The 16,603-nt window shown below is 41.9% G+C and overlaps 1 protein-coding gene across 6 annotated transcripts in view; it reads right to left on the reverse strand.

Annotated features, from left to right (window-relative positions):
* Nucleotides 1-16,603, reverse strand: part of LOC140409219 (histone-lysine N-methyltransferase NSD2-like) — a 137,479-nt gene that overhangs the window by 54,302 nt on the left and 66,574 nt on the right. For all 6 annotated transcript variants that reach the window (XM_072497500.1, XM_072497497.1, XM_072497496.1 and 3 more), the window contains exons 7-12: nt 16,395-16,472; nt 11,971-12,092; nt 9,293-9,392; nt 9,014-9,138; nt 3,974-4,111; nt 2,284-2,407 (exon numbers count right to left, since the gene is read on the reverse strand). In XM_072497500.1, the coding sequence (XP_072353601.1) occupies nt 2,284-2,407; nt 3,974-4,111; nt 9,014-9,138; nt 9,293-9,392; nt 11,971-12,092; nt 16,395-16,472 (687 nt within the window). The remainder of the gene's footprint in view (nt 1-2,283; nt 2,408-3,973; nt 4,112-9,013; nt 9,139-9,292; nt 9,393-11,970; nt 12,093-16,394; nt 16,473-16,603) is intronic.

The following is a 16,603-nucleotide window of genomic DNA, read 5'->3' on the forward strand; positions in this document are numbered from 1 at the left end:
TCCTCACACGTCAACTCTTTCATCCCCAGAATCAATCTGGTGAACCTCCTCTGAATTGCCTCCAATGCCACCACATCCTTCCTCAAATAAGGAGACCAAAACTGGACAAATACACAATACTCCAGATATGGTCTCACCAATACCCGAAACAATTGCACAAACACTTTTCTACTTTTATACTCCAGTCCTTTTGCAATAAATGCTAACATTCCATTTGCCTTTTTTAAATTACATTCTGTACCTGCATACTGACTTTCTGCGATTCATCAACACTGGACCATAGGGGAACATAGGTCGCAAAACATTCGGAAGGAGATGTGCTGGATATACCATTTATACATCCATGGCCTGAGTGATTCTATTGATTGTTTGAGGTTATTACCAATGAAATACAGGCTGATGCATGGGCACACCGTGTACTGTTCCATTCATACCATATGATTAATTTATGGACAAGAAAATAAACTGCTTATAACTGGATTATATTCAATAGAAAATGAGAGTTCAGGCCGGGTAACTCAGCAAGTTGTCGGAATTGTTAGAACTTTCACTATATTGGAAATGCACCAAAGCAATGAAGCTGAATTTAAGAAAAAATATTAGTGGCATGGATGCAACTGTAATCAAGAATAGAACATAATGGCATAATGTGGGACATGTATAATCTATGGCACCACTCATGCTACCCAAACACTAATACAATAGCAGGATTTCTCTTTAACTCCTCCATTGTCTGGATGTAATAGGTTGTGCGCTTTGGGACATGAAGGTCATGGCGCTGGGCACATTTAGCCATAATTCTTTCAAATCCCAGTACATGTATTTTATCTCTGGGACTTCTGGCCCCAAAGAAAACTTTGAATTATATTGGACATTCTAAAGTAGTTTTTGTATGAGAAGAACACAGTCTCAGTAGCTGTTTTGCATCCCAGTTGAAAAACATCACAACCTCAGTCATTTTCTGCTCTGCATGACTTCTTCAAAGACTGGATGAACTTCTACCCCTTTACAGAGATTACAGAAATTTTAAAAACCCCACTGATGAAGAAAATCTGAAATAAAAACAGCAATCAACAGCAGATGAAGAATCACGCCTGAAACAGTTTCACATGCGCGACACAAAGAATCTGGCCCACATGTGAAAGATGCAGCTGGCAACGACAAATATACACTTACCTAGTTTTACCTTTACTTGCCCACTCTAATCTGGAGTTGCAAAGCACCAAGCAAATGCAAAATGAGTCAATGAATTAGAAGTGTGGAAAAGCAGAGCAGGTGTACAAAAGGACATGACATAATGGAAACTCCAATCGTTTTATAGATCGTGTGTTAAGTGCGGAAGTAAAAAAAAACAACAAGATTTAATTGTGGTTGTCATTAAATTCAAGCAATACACAGCCCAGTCCATCACACAAACCAACCTCCCATTCACGGACTCTGTCTGCACCTCCCTCTGCTTTGGGAAAGTGGGAAGCATAATCAAAGACCCCACCCAACCAGGAGAAGATACAAAAGTCTGAGAACACATATTAAGTGATTCAAAATCAGCTTCTTCCCCGCTGTTACCAGACTCCTGAATGACCTTGTGGACTGATCCAATCTCTCCCCACATCTTCTCTACTGTGTAGAACTACACTCTGTATACTTCACCCGATGTCTATGTCTATGTATTTACATCATCTTATGTCCTATGTTTTTCATGTATGGAACGATCTGCCTGGACTGTACGGAGAACAATACTTTACCTTGGTACACGTGACAATAAAGCTAAATATCTAATGTACAAGATGAATAATTTTCAAACTGTGAAGTTAATTCATGCTAAATACTACCCAGTTCTGAAATTCATTCGGTGGTTACATTATCTTGCCCTATTTTACTCAGTGTTTAGCTAATTATTTTCTTTTGAAAAAAAATCAAATACCAGTTTGTGTTGAATTAAACAGGATTCTGGCAAAGTAAATTTAATGTGAAGAGTGTTTTAGTGTTTTAATAAAGAATTGAACCACGGTGGCAATTATGCAGTCAGGAAACATTTTTGAACAATTTGTGCACACAGAGAAACTACTTGTTGAGTATTTTGTGGAATTAACTGCCAACAGTTATATGACAGCAATAAAGCCAACTGATTATTTCACGACATGTAATTGTTTTGCATTTCAAGAACACAAAAAATACAAATTTGATTTGAGCTACACGGATTTAGGTTTTAAATCAAGAGAATATTACTCAACTTATTTCAAGAGGGAGCTGACTTTGACAGTAAAAAATAAAATAGATTACCTGATGTGCATTCTCTGCATGTGAATTTGCCTTGAGGTAATTTAGACAGCCCAAGACAAGCCAAATGGAACGCCCCACAACACTGTCCTTCACAAAGGAGCAGTTCACCAGAGCTCTCACACATCTACAAACAAAAGAAAAATCATGCGTCAGTCTGTGGAAACGTTAGCAAACTGTCCAAAATACTGTCCCAAAAACCTTCATGCTTGCAAAAGATGTGCAATCGAAGTTTAGTTTTGACTGAAGTGTGTATGTTGCTCCTAAATTATTCAAAAGCTTGTACAGAACCCTACATAACGGTCAACTGAGGAATAAAAAGATCACTTTCTCGCTACTGTCTCAGCTGCAAAATCACAGTTTTAAAAAATTAGGTATACCAAGAAGAAAGGCAGATTTACTCACCTTTAGGTGCAGTATTTCTCATTCTTCAACTGAAGTTGTCCTCCACATACCTTGGGTGAGGTCAGCATACCAACAGGAAACTCACTGGGGACGCCTGTCCCCTTCAGAGACTCAGCCAGAACCACACCACTGCCCCCTTCCCGCGCCCAAATACAGTAACCCCACGTGGCAATCTTCAGTTCTTTTTGACAAGAGAAGACAAGGTAGAAGAGGATAAGCAAGGAGACCACCAAGGAATCCATTGCCCTCTCATTTAAAAAAAAATAGCCGGGAAACTTATTAACTTTGATGATAATTCATGTTTTGTTTTTAAAATAATGTCCTACAGATGCTAAACACACGTGTCACACAGGCTTAACAAATGGATAACCTAAAGAGCCAAAACCTTAGACTAGATGGTTATGCAACAGATTGACAACTTGATATGTGGGGTTCAACCTTATGCAACGAGCACAGTGATATAGTACAATGAAAAAGGGAAGCAAGCCATTTTACATTTTATTATCCTCCACATACAATAGGTGATTCTCTCAACGGTTCCACTTCAGAAATGAGGCATTTTAGTAGAAAGACACAGGCATAATTAGCCCCTACCTAACCAAGCATCTCTGCAGTCAAGTGCGAACTACAAGCAGCTTATGCTAAATATGCAAGGATTACTTGACATGGTTGCCTTGTATATATCGTTCAGTGCAACGTGCACAAAACCAGTCAACACAGTGGAGATTACTTGTGTGAAATGATGCTTAACAATGAAGTCCAACATTTTAGATAGTTTCTGCTCCACGGTTGAAGTGAGTTGGTTTCCACTCTTCATTCATAATTTTATGCAGGAGAAAATGAATCTTTAAGCCATTAAAAAGTAGCGATGTTTTCAATCCACATTAATTTCATCAACTACTGCCAAACCACCAATAGTAGGTGAACATACAGAAATTGTAAGACGATTTACTTTAATTCTGCAAAGACCACACTGTGAAGTATCTTCAAACTCCTCAGATATTAGATCATCACGTGAGTGAAGGTACCCAAATTACTATTTTAGAATATATAAAAAAATTAAAACGCACACAAATAGGGAGCCAGTTTCTTTATTCATAAGTCAAGCACATAATAAAAATATCCAGCGATCAATAGTTTTATCACAAGTCAGAAAGGCAGATGGAATGCAGTCACATCTGCAGTACTCATGATTTTAGATTTTCTTTCTTGCTCATGAAATAAATTGATCACGTGACCGAACAGCTCTATTTCTTTGTACAGTATGTATGCTTGAAGTTCGTCTCACCTGACAAACTCCTTCTTTCTTAGCTGTACCAGTGCCTCCTCGTTCTCCTTGTGATTTTTTGGATGATACAGATGAAGCCTCTGTTGGGGTTTCATCTGCACTTTCATCTGCTGACTCCAACTGCCCATCAAATGATGTCTGAACACAAAAGACAAAACACAAAATTATATTTCAAAATCATTAATCACCATGGCATTGCAACATAAAGTGACACATTGGCAAAAATTAGTTTATTGCAAATCTGAAAACCCAGTATCAAATGACCAACTGAGGTCATGTAATTTTTGAGGAGTTTATACAACACGAAATCAGGAGCAATTATAATGCATTGTAACTTTCCAGAAGTTTTATAATACAAGTTTGAATATTTTAAAATAAGTTTAATTCAGCAAATCAATGAACAGGACAAATGGATGTTGTGCTTGCTGACACAAGATGCTGCTCACAAAGATGACATGCATTCCTCAAAATGAGCTTGAAACAAGTGATGGGACCACGTTTTCCCCAATAGAAGTATTTACAACAGCAGCTTTTGCATAGCACTCCGTTTCAGAAGGGCATCAGCAAACTTCTACCAACAGGTCACCCATTACCCACTTGAACCTCTGGTCAAGAATATTGTATGGGAAACGCCTCAACATCAATTAAATTCCATGTACAAATAAGGAAGTCATCATGCTCTCCACAACAGGTTAACTAACATTTATTAGATTCTAATTGACAATGTTTTAACTTTAGACCCAAGTAAAACAACTGGAACAATTAATGAAGCTGAATGGTCCAGCGTTGGGGGTCCCAGTATGCTTTTCACATGGATTGGTCCCACGTGAATTCTGAATCTTAGAAAACAAAATTCCATTTTCTTATAAAATCCTTTCATGACTGAAAGAACAACAGACATTTTTTTAAAGCAATTTTTGTACCTGCATATATTGCAACAGTGCATTGATTAAGACTTCTCGCAATGAAATCTGTCAAAGCTGAACAGGCATTTTAAAAAGAGCTTTGACAAAGAGGCATTCAGACTCAAAACGTTAGCTTCCTTCTCTCGCCACAGATGCTATCAGGCTGCTGAGATTGTTCAGTATTTTCTGTTTTTGTTTCAGATTCCAGCATCTGCAGTAATTTGTTTTTATTTTAAAAAGGGTATTGCCATCAGCAGCCAACTTTCAAACAAGTTTGTTGGGAATGTAGATGAAAAAGATCACTTTAAAAAACAACAAAGAAAAGGTTTCAGGCCAGTACTAAGTGGAACATCTGTGCATCAAATTTGGATGTGTGGAATGAAACCGATTACTATTCACTCACATTGAAGTGCTGACATCTGAATAATTAGGGATGGTGAGTGAGAAACAGACATCATAAATACACCCAAAAACAGGCTCGTCAAATATAATGCTACTGCACAAAAATAGGCTACTGGGCCATGATATCTGAGCCAGTACTTTATTCATCATCCATTTACTTCAGTAGCCTCCTGCATATTTCCCAGAACCTTTAATAATCCACTCTTTTCAGGCAACCATCTCACCCGCTTAATAATTTATGCTTAGGCAGATGACTCCACATGCTAACCATCCTGTGTTAATTTATTTTCCTTAAAATTCCCTTGAATTTTGTCATCATCGTTAATTTTTGACCTAGTTGGAGTATCTAACTGAAATTTATAATCCTGAAACATAATCAGATCGTCCCTTAATCACTCCGCTCCAGTTATAAAGTTTGTGGCTTTGCAAGCATCTCTTCATAACTATCCTCTTCAACTGAAACGAAAGCTTTTCCATTTTATACGTATTTCCCAACACACTTGACCAGAAGAGCAAAAAAGGTCCAACTGTGACCAGCTAAGGTATTGTACAACTTAAAAGTTTTAGTATTGTGTCCTTCCAGACACCAAACCAAGTATCCCATTTGTCTCTGTGTGGTTTACTTCTCTTGAGCTTTCACTTCTTATAGCAATAATACCTGATCACAATGCTCCTGTGTTTCTCAACACCATCTATAATCTTGATATTTACGATACATTTCCTTCCATTTTTCACTCAGAGCCGGATTTAGGTCTTTAAAACTCTGGTTTCATAATTATTTGTCCTTTATTCTCATTTTCTCCAAATATTTTCCCCCCATCACAGGTTCTCAACAGCCAATTTCTGCCAGTGGAGTGGTGGCTAATATTTTATTGTCCTTTTGAGGGCCGGTAAACATGAAAATGCAAGTACACAGGGAAATATACAGGAAAAACAAAAATTTCAGGAAAAGAAGCAGTTGACAGGAAAACCCTGATGCAGCCACTAATGATCTGCCCCATTAATACTATACAAGGAGCTACCGGGAACTGTAGCAGCAATCGACACAGCTGGTACCACATCCAAGTGAACAGATACTTGACTGGAAGAGGGGACAGAGCATTAGCTGGGCTCAAAGATTTTTACACCCAAAGGACCAGGAGCATTCTTTTTCTCCCCCTGGTGCACAAGGTGTTTTCGAGGATTGACTTTTGTTATGTTGGGAAAGGCACTGTTAGCTGGAGTCAAGAGTACTCAGCAATTGTGATCTCGGATCACGCCCCGCTTTAGATTGATGTGGTTTTGGAGAAGGGGGCAGCCAGAAGCCGGGGCGGGGGCGGGGAATGGCGTGGGGTTACTGGCGGATTGGAGTTTCTGTGACAAGATAGGGACGGTGATTGAGGAGTATGTGGGGTTTAATGGCACGGGGTAGGTCTCACGCTCGGTGGTCTGGGAGGATCTGAAGGCAGTGGTGAGGGTGGAGGTGATCTCGTTTAAGACTAAGGTGGATAGGGAGGAACTCCAATGACTCATAGATGAAATTTTGGAGGTACGTTGAAGACCTGGGTTGCCTTGCAAAGAGGAAGGAGTTGCAGGAAAGGTTTGATCGATTATCCACGGGTAAAGCAATGCGCCAGTAGAGAAGACGAGGGGAGCTGTCTGAGTACAGGGAGAAGGCAACGCGTATAGACATAGTGCAGAAGGAGGCCATTCAGCCCATCGAGTCTGCACTGACCCACTTAACCCCTCACTTCTACCCTATCCCGTAACCCATTAACCCCCCCTATCCTTTTTGGTCACTAAAGGCAATTTATCATGGCCAACCTACCTAACCTGCACGTCTTTGGACTGTGGGAGGAAACCGGAGCACCCGGAGGAAACCCACACAGACACAGGGAGAACGTGCAGACTCCGCACAGTGACCCAGCGGGGAATAGAACCTGGGACCCTGGCGCTGCAAAGCCACAGTGCTATCCACTTGTGCTACCGTGCTGCCAGCTATATGTATGTTGGCAGCTCAGCTCCACAGGGAGGCCACGGCAAGGGAGACAGTTTGGGATAAATGGGAGACCTGGTGGTGACTCCGGAACAGATTAATAAGGTGTTCGAGGAGTTCCACAGGACCTATATAAATAGGAGCCACTGGAGGAGGAGTGAGAAATTAGGGAGTTTTTGGGTGGGCTAGAGTATACGAGGTTTGGGGAGGAGGAGAGGGCAGGGTTAGAGGAGCAGGTGGGGGGGAAGGTGATGGTGCAGGCATGGAAGGTGGCAGGGCCCGATGGGTTCCCGGTCGAATTTTAGAAAAGATTTAAGGATAGCTTAATGATGGTCATGTTTGAGGATGCGATGATTAGGGGCAAACAGTGGGGCAGGACTCCATCTCGCTGTTGCGAAAGGACAAGGACCCAGTGAAGTTTGGGTGGTATCGGCCCATATGTCTGCCGAATGTAGATGCCAAAATACTGGCAAAGGTGTTGGCGTTAAGGTTGGACGGATGCCTCCCAAAGGTGATTGGAGAGGACCAGATAGGGTTCGTAAAGGGAAGGCAGTTGTCCTCAAATGTGAGGAGGTTGTTGAACATGATGCTTTCTTTGGCAGCGGGGAGGGTGACGGAGGTGATGTTGGATGCAGAGAAGGCATTCGATCAGGTGGAGTAGAGCTATTTGATGGTGGTATTCGAGAAATTTGGGATTGGGCTGAACTTTGAAGCATGGGTGCAGCTGCTGTACAAGGAGCAGATGGCAAGCGTGCACACAAATAGTATGAACTCAGGGTATTTTGCACTGGGGTATGAGGCAGGGATGCCCTATGCCCCCCTTATGTTTGCACTGGCTATAGAGCCCTTGGCTATTGCGCTGAGGAGCTTGGGGTTGTGGAAGGGGATAGTGGTGTGTGTGTGTGTGTGGAAGGAACATAGTCTGTCCTTACATGCAGATGATTTGTTCTTGTATATTTCAGAACGGAGCTCTTCGGTGGGGAATATAATGGGGTTGCTCCAGAGATTTGGGCCGTTTTCAGGATACAAATTTAATTTGGGGGGAGTAAAGTGTGAGTATTGTGAGATCTCCCCTCGATTGGGAGTGGAGCGACTGCGATTTCGCCTGGCAGCGTTTCATTGTAGGTTTTTGGGGGTGCAGGTGGCCCGGGATTGGGCAGGGCTTCGGAGGTCTTCACTAGCTTGGTGGGGAGGGTGATGGCTGATTTGCTGAGGTGGGTCAATCTCCCTCTGTCGTTGGCAGGCCGGGTGCAGACAGTAAAGATGAGTGTCTTGCCGTGATTCCTGTTCTTGTTTCAATGCCTGCCGGTGTTTTTGCCCCAAGGCATTTTTAGGGGGGTGGACAGCCTTGCCACCCTGTGCCTCAGCGTGGTGGGGGACCTGCTGGAGTTTCTGACCCTGGAAAAGGTGAAATTTGTTTTGGGGTGGGGGGTTCTACAATTGTTGGGGTTGGTTAATCATGCATTTTCAGGAGTTGGTTACTGTTGACTGTTGAGGAGGGGGAGGGGGGGGTTGTTTTGTATTGTAAAACTGTTGAAAATGTTTTGAACAAAAATATATATATATTTTTTTTAAAAAAGAAATCCCATGCTGAATGAATAGAACTTTCAAAATCTCATGAGCTGGGAGAGGCTACATAGTCCCGCCTCCATAGTTTTAACGCTTTCTTCTTTAAACCATCTCTACTGAAATCCATTTTTCTCCCATGGGTATATTTCAGAGGTCTGTTCAGTCTTTGCGACTCCCTTGTATAATTACCTCATTTTCTGTAAACACAGTGAGAGGAGATGGATTCTTGTTGACAGCTGGCATCAGAGTTTCTGCTGTTGATGCTCTGCTTCGCTTTTTCAGTGGTTTACACGCATCAGAGAGTTTGCTTATATCTGAAAATTGCGTGAAAATAACATTTGATACTGTGTATTAAATAAAAAAACATTTTGCTTCCCATTTAAGCAGTTGTAACTTGTTTATTTCAAAATATGAATTAAAATGCATACTGAAATAAATACAGTTGTCTAGAAGTTGATAAATCTTTACCTGACTGGCTGTTTTGGGATGCATTCTTAACAGATGCTTCTCCAGCCTCAACACCATCACTTCCACATATCTCTGCCTGGCCAGTATTATTGAACTCATACTGTGCATAAAAGATAAAAGTCAACATTCATCATACAACATTGTCACAGGAGAACATGTTAATACACGAGAAGTGTCAGATTCACAACAAAGCCTAATACAATCCTCAAAGGAAACAAGTTGCACTGCCACTCAGTATATTCCAATTTAAACATACAGATTCCACTGTGTGAATCATGCTTCCAGATGATTAATGTTAAAATTGCCGTCAACGTTCAGATATAGAGGCAAATAGGAACTGAGGAGCTGACTTATTCCAAATAATTTCCCATCAGTTTCCCAATTACAGTGGGACAGTGGTTAGCACCGCTGCCTCTCAGTACCAGGGACCTGGGTTCTATTTCGACCGTGGGCAATTGTCGGTGTGGAGTTTGCATGTTTTCCCAGTGCCTGCGTGGATTTCCTCCGGGTGCTCCAGTTTCCTCCCACAGTCCAAAGATGTGTAGGTTAGGGATAAGCCAGGGGAGTGGGCCTAGGGAGTGCTCTTTCGGAGGGTCAGTGCAGACCGATGGGCCGAATGGTCTCCTTCTGCACTGTAGGGATTCTATGAACATTACTTAATCTAAATATTGCTAAATCTCTCAACAAAATTATTGGCAGGAAAACCGAAATATTTGAATAATCGACTCCTCATTACGACAATAAAAGCTAGTTGGTATTCTTGGCAAAGCAATTGTTCAATATACCGTATTAGGAAAGAGAGAGCTAGAAGCATCATGTATATTAAAGGATAGGCCTATGATTCCAATATTAGTTAAGTGGATGTCAAAAAGATATGTCAGTATGAAAGGAATGTTTTTTATGGCACCAAGACTTTAAGGAAGGAAAAGCAATGGGATACTAAGGAAAAGGCAAATTTGGATGTACTGCCTAATATGCTTTTTGTGAAGTTAGCCACAAGGATGCAATGTGTAGTGGCACTGGGTGAAGGCACACATTTGTGATGCTGCATTAAGTTCTGTTAACTGGGAGGAAAAATAAGTATTGTCCTCCAATTTCAATTGGAAATTTGCTTTTCAATTTTCAGTGTTCATTTCTGAATTGCCGAAAGCATCAGTACAGGTGCTGATGTAACGACAGAAAGCATGTGCAAATTGCAGAAAAATTAAGTACAGCTTCCCTTACCTCTTAATGCACTCATGCTATTTTTGATTTTCCGCACTCTACCATTATGCTTTCTGATAATGTTAGTGATAAAATACAAGCCTAGTTCTAGGTTATTGGAATTATTTTTGGAAAATTGAGAAACTTGGTGCACAATTCCACCAAAGAAGAAAAGAGAAATCAAGTAAAATCAAGCAGTGTAACTAAGCAATGCAGAGTTTTGGTTGGAAAAGTTCAAAAGGTTGTGGCAGAAAGGCAAGAGTTGCTGGTCAAGTGTCAGTTAAACATTAGAAGTCAACACTGAATCTGGTGAAGAATAACCTTTTTGAATGGCATATTGCTGGAAATTTCAAAGAACACTTGTAGCAATTTCAGGAAAAAGGAGAAGAATGAAAAAAAAAATCAACTATCAGACAGTCTCTACTTCTAATAGAGCGAAGTGTGCAAGGTGCGCAGGAAATACCTCCTCCAATACAAGAGCAATATTCACACTTTGGATTTTATGGAAAGTGAGAGTTGCTCGGAGAAAAAGTAGTGTTCAGCACAAAAGACAAACTGAGTTTCTTGGGAATAAAATTAGTATTTTGGTGACTGTTGGCAAGCAATATTTTCTGGTTGGATTATGAGCCTAATGACAATGAGGGATGCTGGAAATGGAACAGAAACAAAGATTCAAGCAACGAAGAGGGAAATTTACCTTAACTGGTCGAGTGGGGAACCTTCAATGGCAAGTTTGATCAGTAAACTGGGTTGCCTATCTGGTTCCATCAGTTTTTCATAGGACAAGTTAAAATCATCCACTTCGTAAATATTAAACACATTATCGAATCAACTGAAGAAAACACTGTCAATGCAATAATGTTCCCTCTACCATACCTCAACATTAGGAGATAAACAAGTTCCATGCAAGCTATCCTGTGGCCTCAGACTCTCAGTGAATTCATGGTAAATTAGGGGCTGTTCTTGCTCTTGGAACTGGACTGAGGCTGCTCAAATATAGGACCATAGATAGGATTTTGGAACCCATCAACCAGAAGAGATCTCATCAGGATGTGCGATGATTTCATTGCACCAGTCTCCACTGTTTTTTTTAATATGGAAGACTGTGTTTACATCCAAATTCTAGCTATAAAATATAATTCTATTTAGTACACACTGCCAGATAAAGAAGTCTTCAATATGCTACATTTTCCCAACCCAACAGGGAAGCGGGGATTTGGTGCCAGGCTCTTCCCCAGCAATCAGTGGGGGAATCCTTGTTTACTTCCATCCAGTCTTAGTAACCTGTTTAAATTCAACATGTCATGTCTGATCAGAGACTGCTGACACCAGATGCACATAGAAAATTAGCATAGCAAACATCTGTATCATTTCAACACATCTTCTATCTGTCACCCTTCCCTTCTTTTAAAAGGACTGGGCAGATGACAAATTCTGCACAATTTTTGTCGTCAAAATTCTAAACATGCAGGAACCTTTTCATCTACGTAGTAATTTCGCTTTAATCTCTTGCTGGAGCCACCTCGTTCCGGAGAGTCCTCTCTGTAATCTATTATTTTCCTGGATAGCCGTCTTTGCCTCGTTGATTCTGAACTAACTGTAAAAGGAAACAACGAGCAGTTAACAGCTAGACTGGAGTTTGAACCAATTTTGCCCAAATTGAAAGGAGGGAGTTCAAGTCCCGCTCCAGACTTGAAAGTACAATCTAGGCTGCTATTCAGTACATGACTGAGGCAGTATTCCAATGTCAGAACTGCCATCTTTTGGATGAGGCACTGAACTGGATTTCCTGTCCACCTATTCAGGCAAGCATAGAAGAACGCATGGAATTAATCAAAGAGCAGAGTTCTCTTAGTGTTCTGATCAGCATTTCCCCATCCTAGCCTCAGCCTGTACTGATCATTAAAACGGTCTTTAAATTAATAATAATCTTTATTGTCACAAGTAGGCTTACATTAACACTGCAATGAAGTTACTGTGAAAATCCCCTAGTTGTCACACTCGGGTGCCTGTTTGGGTACACTGAGGGAGAGTTCAGAATGTCCAATTCACCGAACAAGCATGTCTTTCGGGACTTGTGGGAGAAACCGGAACACACGGAGTAAACTCTGAGAGAACATCAACTTGCTCTTTGTGGGGCCTTACTATACACAAATGACTACCTTTGCTCAACGTAATTAGCTGACTGTGGTGTGTTTTGGGATGTCCTGAGGACATACAATTAAGCTTAATAAGGAACAGTTACCCAATAGGGTTAAGTTTTGGGCATGATACTAGTCACATATCAAGTACCTTTAATTCTAATAATATTAGGCCTGCAGTTTTAATAATAATAATAAACTCTATTAGTGTCACATGTCGGCTTGCATTAACACTGCAATTAAATTACTGTGAAAATCCACAGCCATTCACACAAATCTGCCTCCAGAGACCCAATGGCATTTGGAGCCTATATAAACATAGAACATGGAACGATACAGCGCAGTACAGGCCCTTCGGCCCACGATGTAGCACCGAAACAAAAGCCATCTAACCTACACTATGCCATTATCATCCATATGTTTATCCAATAAGCTTTTAAATGTCCTCAATGTTGGCGAGTTCACTACTGTTGCAGGTAGGGCATTCCACGGCCTCACCACTCTTTGCGTAAAGAACCTACCTCTGAACTCTGTCCTATATCTATTACCCCTCAGTTTAAAGCTATGTCCCCTCGTGCCAGCCATTTCCATCCACGGGAGAAGGCTCTCACTGTCCACCCTATCCAACCCCCTGATCATTTTGTATGCCTCTATTAAGTCTCCTCTTAACCTTCTTCTCTCTAACGAAAACAACCTCAAGTCCATCAGCCTTTCCTCATAAGATTTTCCCTCCATACCCGGCAACATCCTGGTAAATCTCCTCTGCACCCGCTCCAAAGCTTCCACGTCCTTCCTATAATGCGGTGACCAGAACTGTACGCAATACTCCAAATGCGGCCGTACCAGAGTTTTGTACAGCTGCAACATGACCTCATGACTCCGGAACTCAATCCCTCTACCAATAAAGGCCAACACTCCATAGGCCTTCTTCACAACCCTATCAACTTGGGTGGCAACTTTCAGGGATCTATGTACATGGACACCTAGATCCCTCTGCTCACCCACACTTCCAAGAACTTTACCATTAGCCAAATATTCTGCATTCCTGTTATTCCTTCCAAAGTGAATCACCACACACTTCTCTACATTAAACTCCATTTGCCACCTCTCAGCCCAGCTCTGCAGCTTATCTATGTCCCTCTGTAACCTGCTACATCCTTCCGCACTGTCGACAACACCACCGACTTTAGTGTCGTCTGCAAATTTACTCACCCACCCTTCTGACCCCTAGGTCATTGATAAAAATGACAAACAGCAACGGCCCCAGAACAGATCCTTGTGGTACTCCACTTGTGACTGTACTCCATTCTGAACATTTCCTATCAACCACCACCCTCTGTCTTCTTTCAGCTAGCCAATTTCTGATCCATATCTCTAAATCACCCTCAATCCCCAGCCTCTGTATTTTCTGCAATAGCCTACCGTGGGGAACCTTATCAAACGCTGAAATCCATATACACCACATCAGTTCATCTCCATGATCTGCTTGAGGAATAGATTTCTTCCAGGACTCTGACACTTAACAAATACAAGCACATGGAAACTCACATCTAGGTCCGTCTGAGTGCTGCTCCCTCAGACTATAAGCATTTACATATTTAAAAACCTTGGGCTGGATTCTCCGATCCTGGGGCTATGTCTCTACACCGGCGTGGGAACATGGCATTTTACGTCAGAAAAAAATGACACAGCCACCGATTCCCCGTTTTGCTGGGGGCTAGCAGGACAGCAGCGTAGAGCACCCGGCTCTAGCTGCCAATACGCCCCGGAAAATTGCCGGGTCCGTGGCCGCACATGTCCAGTTCAAGTCTCTTCTACCATGCCTTCCAAAAGGGTCACATTTGAAAGAGTCACAAGTCTGTAGGCCAAAATTCCTATCAGTTAAAACAAGGACCTCTGTTGGAATCCCTACAGTGCAGAAGGAGACTATTTGACCCATCGAGTCTGCACCAGCTCTTGGAAAGATTACCCTACTTAAGCCCACACCTCCAACCCATTCTCCATAACCCAGTAAACCGTCCTAATCTTTTGGACACTAAGGGGCAATTTAGCATGGCCAATCCACCTAACCTGCACATCTTCGGACTGTGGGAGGAAACCAGAGCACCCGGAGGAAACCCACGCAGGCATGGGGAGAAAGTGCAAACTGCACACAGTCACCCGAGGCCGGGTGCTGAGTTCCGGAGCCAAATTCCCTGCCGTTCCCAGTTTTGCTGCGGCCAAACTGGCTCCTGTCCAGAGTTTAAAATCTCAGATTCCAGGGCCCATGCGACTGGTGAAACTGTGAATTGAGGTCTAGCGTCATCGAGGCTCAGTACTGAGGGAATGCTGCACTGTCAGAGGGTTAACAGTTTCACAGGCAGACGACATTTCTCAAACAAAAATGTTTCAAGGCATCGCAGCGGATCCTGCTATCGGAGGTCAAGATTTGTGGAATGTAATCCCGATCCACCTTAAACCAATGTTGGAAACAGTAAAGTGTAGAGGAATCTGGTACATCCTTTGCCTGTAAAATATTTTAAAAATCTTTGACTGCCTGGATAGGATTTTGAGGTCACACTGAAGTTGGGAAAGGCGGCAAATTATACTTAGACTGGTCAGTGTGCCAATTTCTCAACCAGGTTTCCGGGGTTCGACATTTTGGCCAAGATGGGCAGCCATTTTGGTGCATTAAGAGCCTTGCCAAAAGCCCACGTTTAGAAGGCTGACTGGGATTTTTCAGTTGGCTTCCTGTTTCCAAGCATGATACTACAGATCAACTGCTTGGGAGGCAGGCACCTAGTGGCAGGCTAGGGTACGACACTCCAGGCAGCCCTACACAATCTACTTTCCCACCTAGGCAGTGGAGGCATAGCCAAAATCCTGTCAAGGAATTTCCCCATCGCGCCCATAATGCCAGACAGAAGGTTCTTGCTATTAATTTAAATTGAAGTTTCCTCTCAGTTACCGCTCATTGCAGCCAGGTTTCTGAGCCCACCCTTCACCCTTAATTGAACAGGAAACCGGTCTCCATGTCAAAATCCAAACGAGTGACTCTTCCCCCTTACCCTCGGTTCAAGACCCTGAAACTGACCCTGACTCCTGTTTCATGCTCCCAAAGCAAAAGTTCAGTCTCGTGAATCACTCACTCATCTACTATCTTCCTTTGAATTTAACTTTCAAAAGTGGAGATCTGGGTTTCCGTGTATGGCATTCCCTAGTTGTCTTTCATTCTCTGTCAACACGATTAACAGTTGAGCACATTACTAATTTGCACTCAAGCCCTAAACCACTCTACAGTATGAAAGGATGATGTAGTCACATGGTCCTGAATTACCCTGTCCCCACTCCATGTTGCATGGCACAAAACAACCAATAAACAAAAACTTAATTCTCTACATTCTGACAAACTTCCTTTGAAATCCATTCAACGGAAGCATGTACCACACCTACCCCAGCATTAGTGGAATGCCTGCTTCACTTTGAGCAATGCCACAGGAGATAATTTGACATAAATGTGCCGTAGTCACCCCAAAATTATAGTTCAGCTATGTTTAAAATTATAAATGTAATAAGCATCCCCGATGACAGCACTCCCAAAATTGAACCAGAACTTACTGGATTATGTAAACACTAGTCATCTTTAAATTACAAATGATATTTTAATCACACAGGTAAGCCCCGACATGTGTGAAAAGTTCAAGAATAGTTTTAAAACTTTCAATACAGTTGACCAAATGCAAATCAACTAACAGCAAGAAAAAGTTCCTTCAACCTACCACTAGATCTGGTCGTTCTTTTTGGAGACTCTTGTAGTACTTTGCGTCTGGTTGGCCCAGGAGATCCTGCTAAAAAACCTATTGGAACAGTGGAGAAAAATACTTCACTATAGACAATACTATATGGTCAACTCACCATCTAATTATTGTATTTCACTAGTACCTGATTACTTTCAAGTGCAGAACAAAATAATACTTTTGATATAACA

Source organism: Scyliorhinus torazame, chromosome 3, assembly GCF_047496885.1.
Source record: "Scyliorhinus torazame isolate Kashiwa2021f chromosome 3, sScyTor2.1, whole genome shotgun sequence".
Classification (NCBI taxonomy): Eukaryota; Metazoa; Chordata; class Chondrichthyes; order Carcharhiniformes; family Scyliorhinidae; genus Scyliorhinus; species Scyliorhinus torazame.